The 16,029-nt window shown below is 40.2% G+C and overlaps 1 protein-coding gene across 11 annotated transcripts in view; it reads left to right on the top strand.

The window, feature by feature from the left end:
- Positions 1 to 3,241, top strand: part of CLCN1 (chloride voltage-gated channel 1) — a 59,028-nt gene extending 55,787 nt beyond the window's left edge. For 8 of the 11 annotated variants that reach the window (XM_015294039.4, XM_046944646.1, XM_015294034.4 and 5 more), the window contains 2 exons: positions 1,266 to 1,352; positions 1,824 to 3,241. In XM_015294039.4, the coding sequence (XP_015149525.2) occupies positions 1,266 to 1,352; positions 1,824 to 2,216 (480 nt within the window). In that variant the 3' untranslated portion in view covers positions 2,217 to 3,241. Of the gene's footprint in view, positions 1 to 1,265; positions 1,353 to 1,823 lie in introns of those variants that run through there. The other 3 variants (XR_005840249.2, XM_040648901.2, XM_040648900.2) reach the window with 3 other exon arrangements.
- The last annotated feature ends 12,788 nt before the right edge of the window (positions 3,242 to 16,029 follow it).

Raw genomic sequence — 16,029 nt, 5'->3', positions numbered from 1 at the left:
TTTTTAATCGTTATTTAATGTGAACTGTCAGCATATGCCTTGCACATAATTAATTACTATTATCAAAGCAGTAAGATCTAAGCCTTTAGCAAACTAAGAAGAGGCTAGCATATACCTCAGGTGGTGTTTTCTAAAGGACTGGTTGAAGGAATCTGAAAACCACTAGTATCTGAGATTATAGAGGTTACAGGATACGATACTTGGAGACTTCCAATGAAGAACATTTCATATATCCTTTTAAAAAGAGCAATTTTCTCTTTGTCAGAGAAACTCTGAAATAACAGACAAAAGTCAACCTAAATGCACAAGAAAACAAAGCAGAATAAAGTAATCAAACTATGTGAGGTGTGCACTGTCAGAGCTAAGTGTGAGAATACTGACAAGAATATCACAGATCATCGTGATCATATTGTACTTAAGCAGTTTGGTTTTCTTTTATGTAAGGGTAGAATGTCTTCTGCCTGAAGACTGACATTTTTCTTACAATCAATTCCACATGTCATGTGATGCTAAAGAAAAAGACAAATACCAGCCCTGAAAGAATCACTTTGTGTAAGTCCACTGCCAGAGCTCAGCTTAAAGAAATTAAAGGTAAAAAATATTCCACAGATAAGCACTGAGAATGCTTAAAGTTTCAGAAAACCTGATCTTCAGAGAATAGTATAATACTATAGTATATGTAGGCTGGAGAAGACTGACAGCAGTGTAATATCTGTCTTTTTCAGAAGGCTTTCTAAGAGAAAGGTACTAACTCTTTTCCTTTGTTCCCACTGCATCGGATAAACAGCACCAAGATGAAGTTTAGACAAGAAATATTCTAGAGCAGGAAAAAAAAAAAAAGAAAAAAAAAAACTTCTGGTGGTAAGGAAAGTACTGGAACAAATAACCTAAGAAAGTTCTGACAATGCGTATTACTATATGATAGTCTTATTTCCAGCATCAAAATGAAAAGAGATCTGCACAAGTCCCTAAGTGCACAGGGAGTTGTATATGAATCTCTCTTTCCAGATGGAGGATGGAAGTGATTTTGAGAATGTGCTCTGCATTATCAACACACTCCTAACTATGGCTGGGCAACAGAAGGACCAGAGACTAACATTTGCTAGCTACAAAAGGGGAATGGAAGCAGTAGTTTCTCATTTGGGTAACCAGGCTTGTACGCCTTTGGTATTCCTGTTTCTAAATCCTAAGTCCCAAGTCTAGCACCAGTTATCACATTACCAGTTTTCAAGGCCCCTGAATTGTTTTTGTGTTTTTCCTCCTAGACACATACATTGTTTTCATTACTGGGCCTCAGCCATGCCTATGTAACCAGTATGGGGAAGCTAAAGGGAGTGCTGGCTTTGGAAGAGGTAAGTACAGATGCTCTCATCTCCTAATGCAAATGTCTTGTGGATCATTGTAAAACACTTACAGGTTGGAGATCCAGCTTGGAATATATATAACTGTGCTTGTTCCATTTTCAATCCAGTGTTGAATTCTGACTCATCATTCTGAGAGCTATGTAGAGGAAAGGATTGGATGACTGTATTTCAGAGAAAGCAGCAGATGTTATTTACAGGCATGTTAGACTGTTTGTGCTTTTCCTGAAAGCAGACCTCTTAACTGAGCAGCTATTATTGTCTCAGTAATGCAGGATTTGTTATTTACTATGGACTAATTACAATACCTGTGTGAAAGATGATCTCCTCAGGCCCCATCACTTATACAATGATGTGACTCTATCTGTGAGTCCTTTACCCTGAAGAGCCGATGAACTTCGGGTAGGGCTGAGTCAGCCTTCCTTTCATCAATTTTTCTCTGAACTTTTTCTCTTCTAATAGCTTCAAAAGGCAATAGAGGGCTCCACACGCTCTGGAGTTCGCCTCCGCCCTCCCCTTGCCAGTTTCCGTGACACAAACCGGACTTCAATCAGCGGTGAAAAGGCCAGCCAGGGTGCTCAGGTGTGGAGCCAGCAGGACAACAGCATGGTGGCAGCGCAGCAAGCAGCAGACTTGGGGACAAAGAGCACACTGCCTCTCTACTCACACTCTCCACAGCCCTCTCACTTACATGATGAAGGGGAAGGCCAGTGCTCCAATTATGCCACTGATACTGAGCTGGAAGAGATGGAGCTCACAGGACCAGTTAATGAAAACATCTCAGACATCCTGAAGGACATCAGCCTACACTCCACTGATCTGGATGAAGATGAGGATGAAGATGTCCCCTTATAAGTGGTGTGAGGGCATAGCCCATCGTGTTGAGCCAGTCTTGAGTATGCTCCTCATAGAGAAGCTTTCGGATGCTCTCTGTAAACCCCATAGAGAATTGATTCAGTTGGGGGAAGGAACACAGGACTGAACCTTTTTTTCTGCTGCTTTATGTACAAATACCAGTTGGGTTATTGAGCTGTGTACAGGAGTCAGATGTAGTCTGCATGGTGACTAAGGGAAGGCTCATAATGTTAAAGGCCTCTGCTTTCACTTGTGGTGAGCAAGTGTCTATATAACATGTCAGAAAGGATCATAAGAGGACATGAATATTACATGAATATATAATCAGGATGCCCTCGGTCAATCTGCCATATAGAAAGTGGAGGGGTTGCAAATCTTCTTATTCTCCACTGGTGTCATCCTTATAGTCACACCTGACTAGCATGCACCAGTGCAAACCAGACCTCCAGCCAAGAAGAATACTGCTGCTGCTTCTGTCTGCAGTCCTGTCCATGTTGCTCCTTTTGGCTAGCTCTTAACTTGCACCCCCCAAAACATTCCCATCTAGAACATTTTTCCTCTTTCTTAATTTTTACTCTGGGATCTTCCTGAGTGGAATTGCAGTTAGATGTTTCTCCACTGACCTTTAGCAGAGCCATACCCTAAAATCAGGTGGAAGGAAAATACTTGGTCTACATCTCACGTCTTGAATTCAGCCAGGGCTCAAAGAAAAGCACTGAAAGTGAGGAAAGCCTCTGTCTTCCCATCTCCACAATTTTTAAATAGAATGTGAAAATCATAAACAGGGGGCATCCTCAGTGTTGGAGGGAGAGGAGTAAAACAGCATGTATGCACCTGTATTTCAGTATCTGTGTCTCTCTAAACCACTGTTGGAATTTTTACAAAGTTATAGTCTTAAAATACAATAACTTAAAATAAACATATATATATATATTGAGTGCCAAGAATTACAGGAGAGGGAAGTCACATTTTCTATGCTTTGGAAACAGGTTCATCAATAAAACTCATGCTCTTTTTCCTGGTAATTCTACTCTATTTACTTTCCATGTATTTCTGCATATCAGAGAATTCTAGCTCCCACTTTCCCCCGTGTCTCCACTGTGACTAGAAGTAGAGACTTCAGCCCTTGTCTACGGCATCCCTCTATTCCAGATGTAGAGCTGGAGGAGATCTTGATCTGTATCTTGCAAAGAGATGTCTCATAACTTAATGTCATGGATGCAAAACCTTAGCATCCAAGGGTAAGATGTTGCTTTAACTTACTGTCCTTGTGGGGTTTTCTCAGTAAACACACAGAATTTGATTTGGCTTATTCTGCAGCTCTTCTCTAACATTCTATTTCTTTTTCTATCAGTGTGTCAAAACACTTAGATGTGATCCCAGGTAGGCTATTGGATGTGTTTCCACTTATCAGCAACACAGAAAAAAATCAGACTCTGAGAATATATTCTTGGGAATATTCTTCTGGATTTTGAGCCACATCCCCTTCCTTGATATTTATAAAGCATTATCTGACTTAGAACGACCAGTTTCACCTCAACGGATAGTTTTCCATAAGCTGCCTCAAAAGTAAGTAAAAAAGACAGTTACCTCTAAGCAAGTCTCACTAGGAGAATTCCCTTCCAGCCTTAATTCCAAGGACTGACCTTGTACTAATTCATTCTTCTGATACTCGTGGATAGAGAAGTGTGGTAGAGTGAAATCTCTTAGAGTCTCTTGGACGGGGAGAGATTTGCTTTTGTTCTCTGAACTCAAGAGCTCAATAGCCTACTCTGTATTCTTTCACGTGATTCCTCTGTTTGTGCTACCTAGGGACAGCCTTTCTTTGTCTGAAGTGATCTTCACTCCTTTGAGGGTCACCCTGTCCTTACGAGAAGCGAGTAGCAATATGAAGACAAGTCTTTCACACCAGCTACCTGCCTCCACCTGAGGTTTGGGGCACATTTCCGACAGCCAGGCATTAAAAAATAGCCTGTAATTGCTACTGCTACTGTCTCCCTGCTACTTTTGTGCCACATTCCCCTGTTTGCAAAGAGACAACACAACTGCTATTTTTCCCAGGTAACTGTGATACACCTTGGTATAAGCAGAGGAGAAATAACATTCCTTTTAAATATCCACAAATGTACAGTGAGTAGTAATATTCTGAGACCAATTATGACCTGAAGGTCCACACATCCTCAGGAAGGACAAGTTGCTCCAATTCAGCCCCCACCAGCAAGTACAGACTTGGTTTTACCACATTTTGCAGCTTAGCAAAACAATTGCGCTGAGATAAGATGGAGAAATTTAGAGGCTGAAGTCAGAGCACCTCTGCCACTTCTAGCTTGAACACAGATACATGTTCTGCTCCAGTCCCACACTTCTCCTGTGGCGTATTAACAGAAGAACATGGATTTGACTGGATGAGAGAGCAGATGGAATCTAAATCAAAGTCAGAGAGTGCATGAGTCATGACAGACAGGTTGTGAACTGGGGGAGATGAAGCTGGAACAAAAAACGATACACATGGAAGGGCTTGGGAAGCTCACAGGAAGAAATAAGCTAACCTGGAAAGCTTCATTAGATTTGTCACATGAGGGCACAAGGGCACATATACGCATGGCAGCACATACACACACATGTATCTCCTCTGTTCCTTTTACCCTTAGCTATCTCAGAGTGACTTTGATGAACTGGACTGCTCTCTGTGGGGAAGCAGTAAGCAGTTAGGTGTATGTTGTTACTGCTGCTCTATGGAGATATCGCTCAAGATCACTCCAGGTATGCCCCCACCCTTTGAGCAGAAGCAGTATTCATCTGTGTCATTTTCTCATCTGAGAAAAACTATGCCTACATGAAATGTGGACTGGGAGCCAGGAGGAAACAAAAAAACATACTGCAAAGATGACCTGTGATGTCTGACGATATTTCCTCTTCCATTTTTACTAATAAAATCTTCACTGAGTTGATGCCAAGTATTTTAGTAGGTGTGAAATATGCAGCTAGCTGACATTGAACTTTTGTCAAGAAAATTCTACATCTGCACCCTCTTGGGCAATCTCAGTACACTCCTCCAAAGTTTAAACTTGAAACTTCTGTCATACATACAAAGAGTCATTGATCAGTCACTATAAAGTGACTGATCAATCTATCAAGTGACTGATCAAACTATCAAAGTTGTATCTCTCATCCTTTTTTATCTCTCAATGTATCAAAGTTTTATAGAACACAAAAAAATAATTTTTCTCCCAAATGAAACTCTCCATAAAATTTGTTTCATCGAGACCCTCCTCCTCATCGAAAAAATCACAGCTAAGCTCCACCCCCAAAAATCCAAGCTCAAGCAAGTCTTGAGATACAAGAAGCTCTGAAGCTGTTTTAAACAAGAGAAGCTTGCTTTTCTCCTAGATAACCTGTGCAGTTGCTTAGAATTACTTATTTTGGGCAAAGTTTTGTGTCACACCAAGCTTGCCATTATCACTCAAACTGCTGAAACAGAGTTGATCTTGTTCAGCATTTTCAACTCCAAGCACATGCTGAACTACATTTGGTACCCAACATATAAGGAAATACTCTGAGAAGAGCATGATGGTTAAAAATCTCCATCAGAGCAGAAATTTTTAGGAAATCAGCACCACACACACATATACAAAAAGCCAAAAAAATCACCCTTTCGCCTCGTATTTTCAAGAAAAATGGAATCCTACTCTCATCTAATTGTCAGTTTACTGTTTTTCAGTTAATGAGTGTGTGAATTTATTTATGATGATTTATGATTATTTATGATGATGATCCCTACCAAAACTTGGAAGTCTTCCTTTTACGTGGCACTTAAATTTGAAAGCAGAAGTCTTGTTTTTAAACTCATAAGTAAGTTAAAAATAAAGAAGGCAAGACTAATGTGACAACAGATAGGGCTTTGGGTAGTTACGACAAGGACAAGGTACTTTGTCATGACTTAGATGAAGGGGAAAACACATGTTGACAGACTAGTGGACAACCAAAAAACTTGAAAAAGAATCCTGTAACTTTTTTTGGTTGACACATTATTTCAGAATAAAAAAAAATCTAGTTTGCTAATCCAATGGACAAAACTACTTAGTAAAGACAGGAAAAGAGAGGCAAACAGAAGTAAGACTTCATAAAAAATAACTCTGCATAAATACACACACAAACACAAGTTATGCAAACACTGTACAGAAGTGTGTGTTTTGTGGCCGGACAATACAAGCAAGGGCAATAATTAGCTGAGGAAGGAAAGATCATTCTTTGCCAAATTAGTCCAGTGTTAGTAAAGGTATAATTAAAATCACAATATTATATATACTGTAACAACCAACACTAAGTTGTTTGTGGCTACATAAACAAGCATCTGGGCACAACTCTCATAACAACTTAGCACTGGATTAACTCATTAATATTAATAATATTTCTGCATAAAAGCCATGACTGAATATTAGTGTTCTCCGAGAAAAACACTTCTTATTTTAAGCCACGATGCAAAATATTAAGTTTTTATTTATGGAAGACAAGCATAAATTTGGCCTGTCTATAACTGCAGGTTTTTTTGTGTCCCCTTCTCATAGTGGACAGTCAAACAGTCAACAAGTACAAACACACATACACACACACACATAAATATCACAGAATCACAGAATCATATGAGTTGGAAGAGACCTCTGGGGATCATCAAGTCCAACCTCTCTGCTTAAGTACGTTTCTAGAGTATGTTGCATAGGAAACTGTCCAGGCAGGTGTTGAATATCTCCAGAGAAGGAGATTCCACAACCACTACAGGCAGCCCAATTCAGTGCTCTATTAACCTCACAGTAAAGATCTTCCTCATATCTGTATGGAACTTCCTGTGTTGTAGTTTTTGCCCATTGTTCTGGTCCTGTCACTTAACACCACTGAAAAGAGCCCACCCCCATTCATTCAGCTTCTGATATTTAGATATTTATGAGCAGTAATGAGATCCTTTCAGTCATCTCCAGGTTGAAGAGTCCCAGGTCTCCTAGGTTTTCCTCATATGGGAGATGTTTCAGCCATCTTTGTGACCATCTGCTGGACTCTGTCCAGTAGTTCCCTGTTTTTATTGAATTGAGGAGCCCAAAATCAGGCACAGTACTCCAGATGTGGCCTCACCAGGGCAGAGTAGAAGGGGAGGATAACCTCCCTCAACCTGCTGGCCACTCTTTTGATGTGCATTTTGATGAACCCCAGGATATTATTTTGCCTTCTTGGCCACAAGGGCACACTGCTGGTTCATCACTCCAACATCACCCTTTTCAAATCATGGATTTGCAGCAGCAGACACTTCTATAATTGGGTTGCCTGTTATGAGTCAAATCTCTCTCCTTCAGTTTGTCGGAAGTCATTAAGTCCTGATGCAGCCTCATTCTGCTAGAGACAATACTGTGGATATTCACTGGGATTAGCACACTGGCTAATGAAACCAGTCTTAGACAAACCTAATACTAGTTGGAGCACTGGGCTTTCCAGATGTGCTTTTGCTCATAACCAAGCAGTTTTGGTGTGCTGCTTGTGCAAACCTCTTGTGCTCCATAGTAAAACTAGTTACTGAGACACATCCAGCCAATTTAAAACATTGGACCTGATACAGAGAACAAAAGATGCTGAGGAAAAGTCCAGTAGCAAATTTATAAAGTAAAGAATTTAGAGGAAATGCTTGTAGAGCATCTACATGAATTGCTTGCTTTATACAAATCACAATCTAAAAGCTGTTAATATCTGACTGCTCAGTAAACAGTTACATATTTATTCTAAAGGACAGATGATAAAATACAAGACCTACTAAAATGGTGGTCAGAATTAAAGTCACACAAGCTCAAGTTAGAAACTTCTCAATTATTCTGCACAGCAAGAAATACAAAACACAGCAATGAGAAGCTTATGAGAAATACAGCTGTGAAAAAAAAAAAAATCTTTTTCCCACCCTCAGATTTCTATTATGCACTTAAACAAGTAGGCTTTGGGAAAAGGAAAAAAAGAGAGAGAGAAAAAAAAAGGGAGTTGTGGAATGGTTGGATTATGACCAAATATGTATTTCTTTAAACTGAAAAACTGATCTCTTTAAACTGAAAAACAAAAACAAGCAAACAAACAAACAAAAAACCATCTGGCAGCTTGGAGCCATGCCCGCTACCCTGGGGAGCCTGCTCCAGGGCCTGGCCACCCTCTGGTGAAGAACCTTTCCTAACACCCAACCTGTTCACCCTTGACACAGCTCCATGCTGTTCCCTCGGGCCCTGTCACTGTCACAGAGAGCAGAGATCAGCACTGCCCCTCCACTCCCTGTGAGGAGCTGCAGCTGCCATGAGACCTCCCCTCAGCTCCTCTGCTCTGGGACGAACAAACCACAGGACCTCAGCCACTCATCCAGACCCTCCAATATCTTCATATCCCTTCTTTGAATGCTCCCTAGTAGTTTTACTTCTTTCCTATATGGTGGTGCTCATATTAGCACACAGTGCTCAAGGTGAGGCTGCACAAGAGGAGAGTGGGACAATCCCTTTCTTCACCTGGCTGGCAGTGCTGGGCCTGATGCACCCAGGGGTATGGTTGGCTCTTTTACCTGCCAGAGTACACTGCTGTCTCAGGTTCAACTTGCCGTCAGCTTGCTCTGCAGCTTCTTGACCCACAGTCTGTAAAGATAGCCAGGGTTGCCCTGTCCTAGGTGCAGAATGTAGCACTTGCTCTGGTAAACTTCATGTGGTTGGTGATTGCCCAGCCTTCCAATTTGCCAAGGCCTCTCTACACTCAAGGGAGTCAATGGCTCCTCCATATTTAGTAATATCTACAAAATTACTTAGTATAGCTTTGAGTCCTGCATCCAAGTCATTTATGAAAATATTAAAGAGCCCTGCAGAACTCCACTAGTGACTCAGACACTAGCCTGACGTAACTTAATTTACTACAATCCCTCAAGACTGACCTGTCAGCCAGCTGTTCCACCTATCATATTATGTATTTGTCTATCTATATGATGGACATTTTGTCCAGAAGGATACTGTGAAAGACATTATCAAAACCTTTGCTGAAATCCAAAATGTTTACATCAACTGGCTTCCCTTGGTCAACTAAGTGGTAAGCTGGTCATAAAAGGAAATTCAGTTCATTAAATAGCACTTTCCCATTGTGAACCCATGTTGCGTGTGACAAGTGACTACATTGTCTTTCAGGTGTTTTCAATAACTTTCAGAATAACCTTCTCCATAATTTTTCCAGGCACTAGAAGTGAGACTGACAGCCCTATAATTACCCAGGTATTCTTTATCACCCTTCTTGAATACTGAGGCAACGTATGCCAGCTTTCAGTTGACTGGGTACCCTCCAGATCCCCAAGATTGTTGAAAAATAATGGAGAGAGAGGTCACATGATGACATTGGTGAGCTCTTGGAGTACCCTGGGATGAATCCCAGTGGGCCCCACAGGCTTATGTGCATCTAGCCAGAGCAGCAAATCCTATTCAGGTTCAAGGTAAGATGGAAGTTTATCATGATCACAGTCCTCCAACTCAGGGGTCTGGCAGTCCCAGAGCCAAAGACTGAGGCAAAGAAAGCATTAAACTTCTCTGCATCCCTGTTTGTGAGGTGATCATCCTCACCAAGTAGCAGACCAGTGTTATCTCTGGTCCTCCTTTTGCTGTTAACTTATGGCACAAAAGCCATGAACTTTCTGAAGCACTATTCATGGAAAATACCCTCGTAGCTGGCAAGATGCAGAGCCAGTGAGGTGTACAGCATGAATTTTCTTATGCCCTTTTTATTTACTCTTTTCATTACTGACTTGAAAAATATATGAGATAACATAAGACAATAAGATGTGAGAAACATAGAGCAAATTTGCCATCTAGTCTAAACAGAGCAATAAGGAGGCAGTGTGGATGAGACACTGGGACAGATACCACAGAGTGAAGTTCATGCTGGGGCTCAGAAGCTAAATCCAGAGGATAAGTACTTAGCTGAGGGATAAATCTAGACTTGTATGATGATAAAACAGTTCTGATAGGTGAAGCACTCAGTAGTTGCACATCATCTTTGTAGCATCATCTGAAACTAAGAAAAACAATTTTCCTGTATTTAAGGTACCATTTATAAGCTCAGGAGACACGTTCTTTTTCCAGGGGCTACACTGCAATAACTGATTTCATTCAAGACACTGCATTTATATGACAATTTAGATGCCATTCGGAGAAAAAAGAAACAAAACAAAACAAAACAAAAAGAAAAGAAAAAAATCCACAACAACAACCAAACAATACACAAAAAGTAAATGCTAGGGGACTTACAGGACTGGAGGCAAAAAATGTGAGGAGGTAAACTAAATAACAGTTAACTAAATGAATATATTTATGCAGACATACATACCAAAAGATGGGTGGGAATCTATCCAGTAGGCAAAGGTAGGTAAAACGGGAGGAAATTAATTTTGAACAGAAGACAGAAAGCAAAGATCAGCTAAAAATTCCTTATTACAAAATAGAGTATGGCTTAAACAGGGCAAGTGACACTGCTTAGACCCTGAAAGAACCAAAGGAAAAACACAAGTAAATATCTTCATGAGGAAATAAGTACCTTTCATGTTTAGAACGTAGAATTCTCATACAATTTACAAAGTGCTACTGGGTTTGGCCTAACGTTCCAGAACCCTTCAAGAAGAGGCAGACAGTACAAGAATACTGGAATTGCAGAGATGCTCCTTTCCCTCTGGATTAACCAGTTCCCCCAACCTGCTACCAGGACAGCAGTCTTAGAAGTGCCAATTTAAAAATAAAATGTGAAACCAGAGTGTTGCTATTCATGGTCAGTGCCTGTGCCACCTCAGAATCAGACACCTCTTTATGCCCCATCCTAACCTGCTGTTGTGATACTTCTGTCCAACTGTAGTAGGTGTGTCAGCATATCACTAATACCAGGATAAGACTTATACATCTCATCTGGAAAATGCCATTCCAGTGTATCAGGAAAACTCATTCTGCTAACCTAGAAGATCCTATCAATGTGATCCTATCATCGTATCTGTCACAATGGCCCAGAAATTGTTTCAACATAACCACAGACACACATGAGATTTTAACCCTGTGTAGCAGAACATGTGATGTTCTTATCTTCTCAGTGAGAAACCGTATGTGATGGTCTACTCTGGGAAGTTTCTCCAAGCCACATGGATTCTTTTCAAGGTTCTCCATCAGACCGTCTAATTGAGACCCACCCCCTTTCCTGAGATCATCCTTCCTCAGACGCAACTCCCCTGTCCCACAGAAATAAAACACTTCCACCAGCCAGGATGGCAAGACCACATTCTGTTTAATAACAACTCCATAAAGGACTGTACATGCTATTTTGAGCTACCTCCCCTATGTGGTTGCTGCCACACACAGGCATGGAGGTGTATAATGCCATACAGTTTCCTAAGCCTATATGTAGTGTGTGTACATGTATGTATGTGCATGTATGTGTTTGTATATGTATGTATTTATATACATATATCTTCGTAGAAGTGTTATCTCATAAGTCACATTATCAAAACATGCGAAGTATATTCAACAAAACTTTTCAGGCAAACATGTTTTGGAGCTGGAAGACCAAAGGCAAATCATCATTAAGGGCTAGGTAGGGATGAAAGCTTACAATAGTGGACCTCTTCGTCTTTTCGTTTTACTTCCATTCATTCCATACTTTCCCACCAAACATTAATGCATCTCTGTAAACACTAGTTTGAAAGAATACAAATAATCACCATGCAGCCTCCCCCTACAGAAAATGTGTACAGATTGGTCTTAAAATTGCTTTGCTGCAACTTCCATTGTCCCATACACTCATGATAAAGCAGTTTCAGAAACTAAGAATACAATATCTGGAGCCCCAGACTTTTACTTACTTTTAAACATGCTCCAGGAATGCATTCCCCGTGCCACCCCAAAAGTCCCATCAACCACCCTTGCGTCTCCCAGATCCTCAGTCTGGACCCTCCTATATACGAAAAGAGCTGAAACAAGATAAATTCTGTTCCCTGTTAAATTACTTCTGAGTTCCTACTTTATAGTCTAGGGATTTCCAGAGACCTCCAGTCATGCACAGTATCCACAAACCAGAGAAGAGAAATTGAAGCCAAACAAGAATATATGCCTGCAAAAGAGCTTTTGACTTGCTACATTGCTCACATGCAATATCCGAAAAGAAGTGAAGTCCACCTGCATTTGCCCCATGGAAGCTCAGCAGAGCTTTAGAAAAGGGTTCCTAACCTTTTAACCTTCAACATATGACTGGAGTTCCATGCCTAATGAAAATGAATCCAGAAGACTAGTAAATCTGTACTAGATGATTTTATCTCATTACATGTAAATCTTCATTCACATATTCTTGTTTCCATCATGGAGAAACTCCATATTAGATGTTTTTGTCTGACTAGCACAGACATTTGCTCCCTTAAGGAAAAGCAGAAACAAGACTAGCACATGCAAAACATCCCCAATAAAAGCAGATAACATTCTTTTTACAGAACACTGCAACTCCTCTGTTCCTAGAAGACGGCAGCTACCACTCATCAGTACATAAAAGTCCCTTGATATCTGCACTGAGAGTCTTCTTACTTGAACAAGGTTTCCTAACTTCATGAAACAAGTTTCCAGTTTTAATAAACATACTCTTTCTCAGAGTCCTGGACTGACTATTTTCCCATTCCAGCATTGTGTATCTGCACTGACAAAAAAAAAAAAAAAAAAGAAAAAAAAAAAAAAAAGAAAAAGAAAGAAAGAAAGAAAAAGAAACCAACAGAACAAAACCAAAAACAATCCACCACCTTTTTCTCTTGGTCCATATTATGGACCAACAACAGACATTTATAGAGCTTCTCTTGATTACCAAAGAGAAAATATCACTTTTTTCCCTATGTTGGGGAAAAAAGTAAATAGACCCTAATGTAGCAATGTGGGTCTCCTGTGTCCGTTTCTTAACATAACTATTTGTCCTCTTTCCCACCCCAGTTAATTCTTGCTCAGGCTTCTAGATGAATTCTGAGATGAAGAAAGACATTGCTCTGACACAGATGTCAAGTTCCGCTCTTCTGTTCCCGTGCAGATTGACTACTATTTAGTCTGCTAAATAACTGTAATACAGAAGAGGCACCTGATGTTGACTTTGCAGCCTGCATTCATATTTGAGACTGTGCTTTAATGACTGTAGGCTGTGCTACACATACGTTTAGTTCTAATAGGCACTACTTTACTAACATGTTCCCTGTTTATTTTTTCCTTTCCCTGAGCCATGGCATAGCAATCTTTCCCTGTCAGATTACTACAGGGGAGTGGAATCAAATTCACAATGAATCTGTTACTTATATTTTTCTGGTTTTAAGCTGGTGCTGCTGATAATCTCAGTATTGGAATGGGTTTCATTTCTATTTCCTTTCTTCATCTTCTTTTGAAAAAGAAAAAGTCAAACAATTAGTTTAAGGGAAACGGTGATTTGTTTAGAGTTGCCTGAACAAGGAACAAGGGATATTCCACCCAGAAAAAAATAAATGGAAGAGTTTTTGTCTGCAAGACGGTAGGGACTTTGGTAAACTGAACAGATCAATGTGTCACAGATTAAAGTTACAAACAACTAAAAATCTAGCCCTGCTCTCCACATTACTTAGAGGTGTATTTATTTTAGTTTGTTTCTCTTTCTAGGCAATTACCAATGCAACAGTAAAGGCAAACTGAGCTAAATTTAGATATTTCGCTTGTCCACTAGAGACGGAATTCACATTAACTTCATTTGGGAAATAGTAATTTAATATTTGGAGTATTTCTTACACAATTCCCCTGAAGAATTAAGCATGTTGTGAACTGTCTTTCAAAGATGATGGAGAAGTATATCCTCCCCCACGTACCTTACATTAGAAAGTTTATTCTAATTAGATAGAAATTTCACAATGAGTTGCGTCTGCAATCAGAGAAATGACTACCTGCACATTTCACAAGAACTTACCAACACTTGGCTCACCAAGTGAAACAATAAAAGTTGCTGAAACTCTTGTTTTATTAGGGAACTGAGTTCATTTTCATGCCAGTTCCTGAGCAGCCAAATGAATGTTAATACTCGTGCTTCTTAGGCAGCAGAAGCATACAGTTGTTGGAGAGGAAAGGCAGGAAGCATGACAGCTTCTTTTGGCAGCTTAGACTTGTCATGGAGATATAATTTCAGAATGGACTTTCACAGTTTGCCTAACCTGATATAAATGCCAGATGCTGAGAATAATTCTCGTTCTCCATCTGCTCACAGCTGTTCCCTCTTCCCTTTTGCAGTAGGGTATAAAGGTTTGCCGTGGGGTCAGCCGTGTATCAATACCTGTACAAGGGCTGTGGGAAGTGAGTACAATCAGGGCAGAGGGCTGCTTCCTTCACAGCATCTCACCATTTTATCATCTTAGAGGTATGGTTAAACTCTGTTCTCTGCTGCAAGCTTACCATGAAAGATGATGTTAAAGCCTTAAAGGGGTAAGAGAGAAAAGGGAAGTGGGTGACTTGTCAGCAGTTTCCCAGAAGAAGTTGCTGATTTAGAAGCACAGAAACTGAAGAAGCAGATTGACTTCTCCATCCCAGATTATGAGGTAATGGGGTTGACGAAAACTCACAAAGCTTGTGAAGAATGCTTAAAATGTGTATATAAAGAAAAAAATTATGTAAGCTTCTCTTGTATGGTTCTTGACTTTAAGGTTTGGACCAAACAAGCAAAATTGTTGACTCACTGTAATCCCAGAGCCCTGAATGAAAGGAACTCACCCTGTGAAACACAGCAGGGTCTGTACATCTCATATGACTGAATTGGATAGGTGCAGCCCAGTGCTGCCCAAACAGGGGCTCACCGCTGTATCTTAGGTAAAGTAAATAAGATCTGCCCTCCCTCTAAGTCATATAACAACAGGAACAGAAGCACTAGCATTAACGTCATTTCTGATGCCATCACTGAAAAAAAGCAAGGGCAACAATTAAACAATAATCTGACATTCAGGTTATTTCAAATTATATCAAATTATATCAATGGTCATAAAGGGAAGATTAACAGCTGCTAGGAAGGAAGAGGCCCAAACCAATGACTTAGTGGTTCTAAGGTGCCTCGCTTTCCTACCCACATTCTTTGATCAAGGCCTTCAGGATACAAAATTCACATACCATTTAACAATTCCCTACATCCCCCTCAACATGTAAGTGAGCTAGCAACTATGCCTTAGAGATGAAAGATTCTCATCTCCTATGTTTAGTTTGTTCTGAGGTAGTCACTTTTCACGCATTATTAGGGCAGCCCAAAGGTGCAGGTTCCAGCACTTGTTCCAAATTTTAATATAACAAATCTGCCAAGATTTTGCCAATCTGATGTTCTTATTTCTCCCCCATTCCATTTTTTTTTTTTTTTGTTTAAATCAAGCAGTATAATTGAACAAAAATAAGCAACCCTGACTATAGATCAGGCATACTCAGCTTACGTTTCCTTATAATTTTCAGCCTTGCTGTTCAATTTGCACTCTGAGTATTTGGCTGGACGCTCTACAACTCATTCACCCTCACCAGGATAAAGAACTGGAGGCCAAATTTTGCTTACAGAGCACCTGTGCCTTCCATATGCTTCAATAGGTGTAACTATATAATGATGGCTTTTTTGGAAAATGTGCTTTAGGTTCCAGGTGCCACTCTCTGATAGAGGATATACACAAGCAGCAAGCCTATTACATAAGAAAAGGCCAGGTTATACAAACCATTTCACTTATATTCAAATCACCTTTCCGTTCAGCTCTGGATGCTTACTCAAGTATCAAGTGATTATG

Source organism: Gallus gallus, chromosome 1 (genome assembly GCF_016699485.2).
Source record: "Gallus gallus isolate bGalGal1 chromosome 1, bGalGal1.mat.broiler.GRCg7b, whole genome shotgun sequence".
Classification (NCBI taxonomy): Eukaryota; Metazoa; Chordata; class Aves; order Galliformes; family Phasianidae; genus Gallus; species Gallus gallus.
Note: the sequence above shows the minus strand (reverse complement) of the source record. Positions and strands in the feature narration are given on the sequence as shown.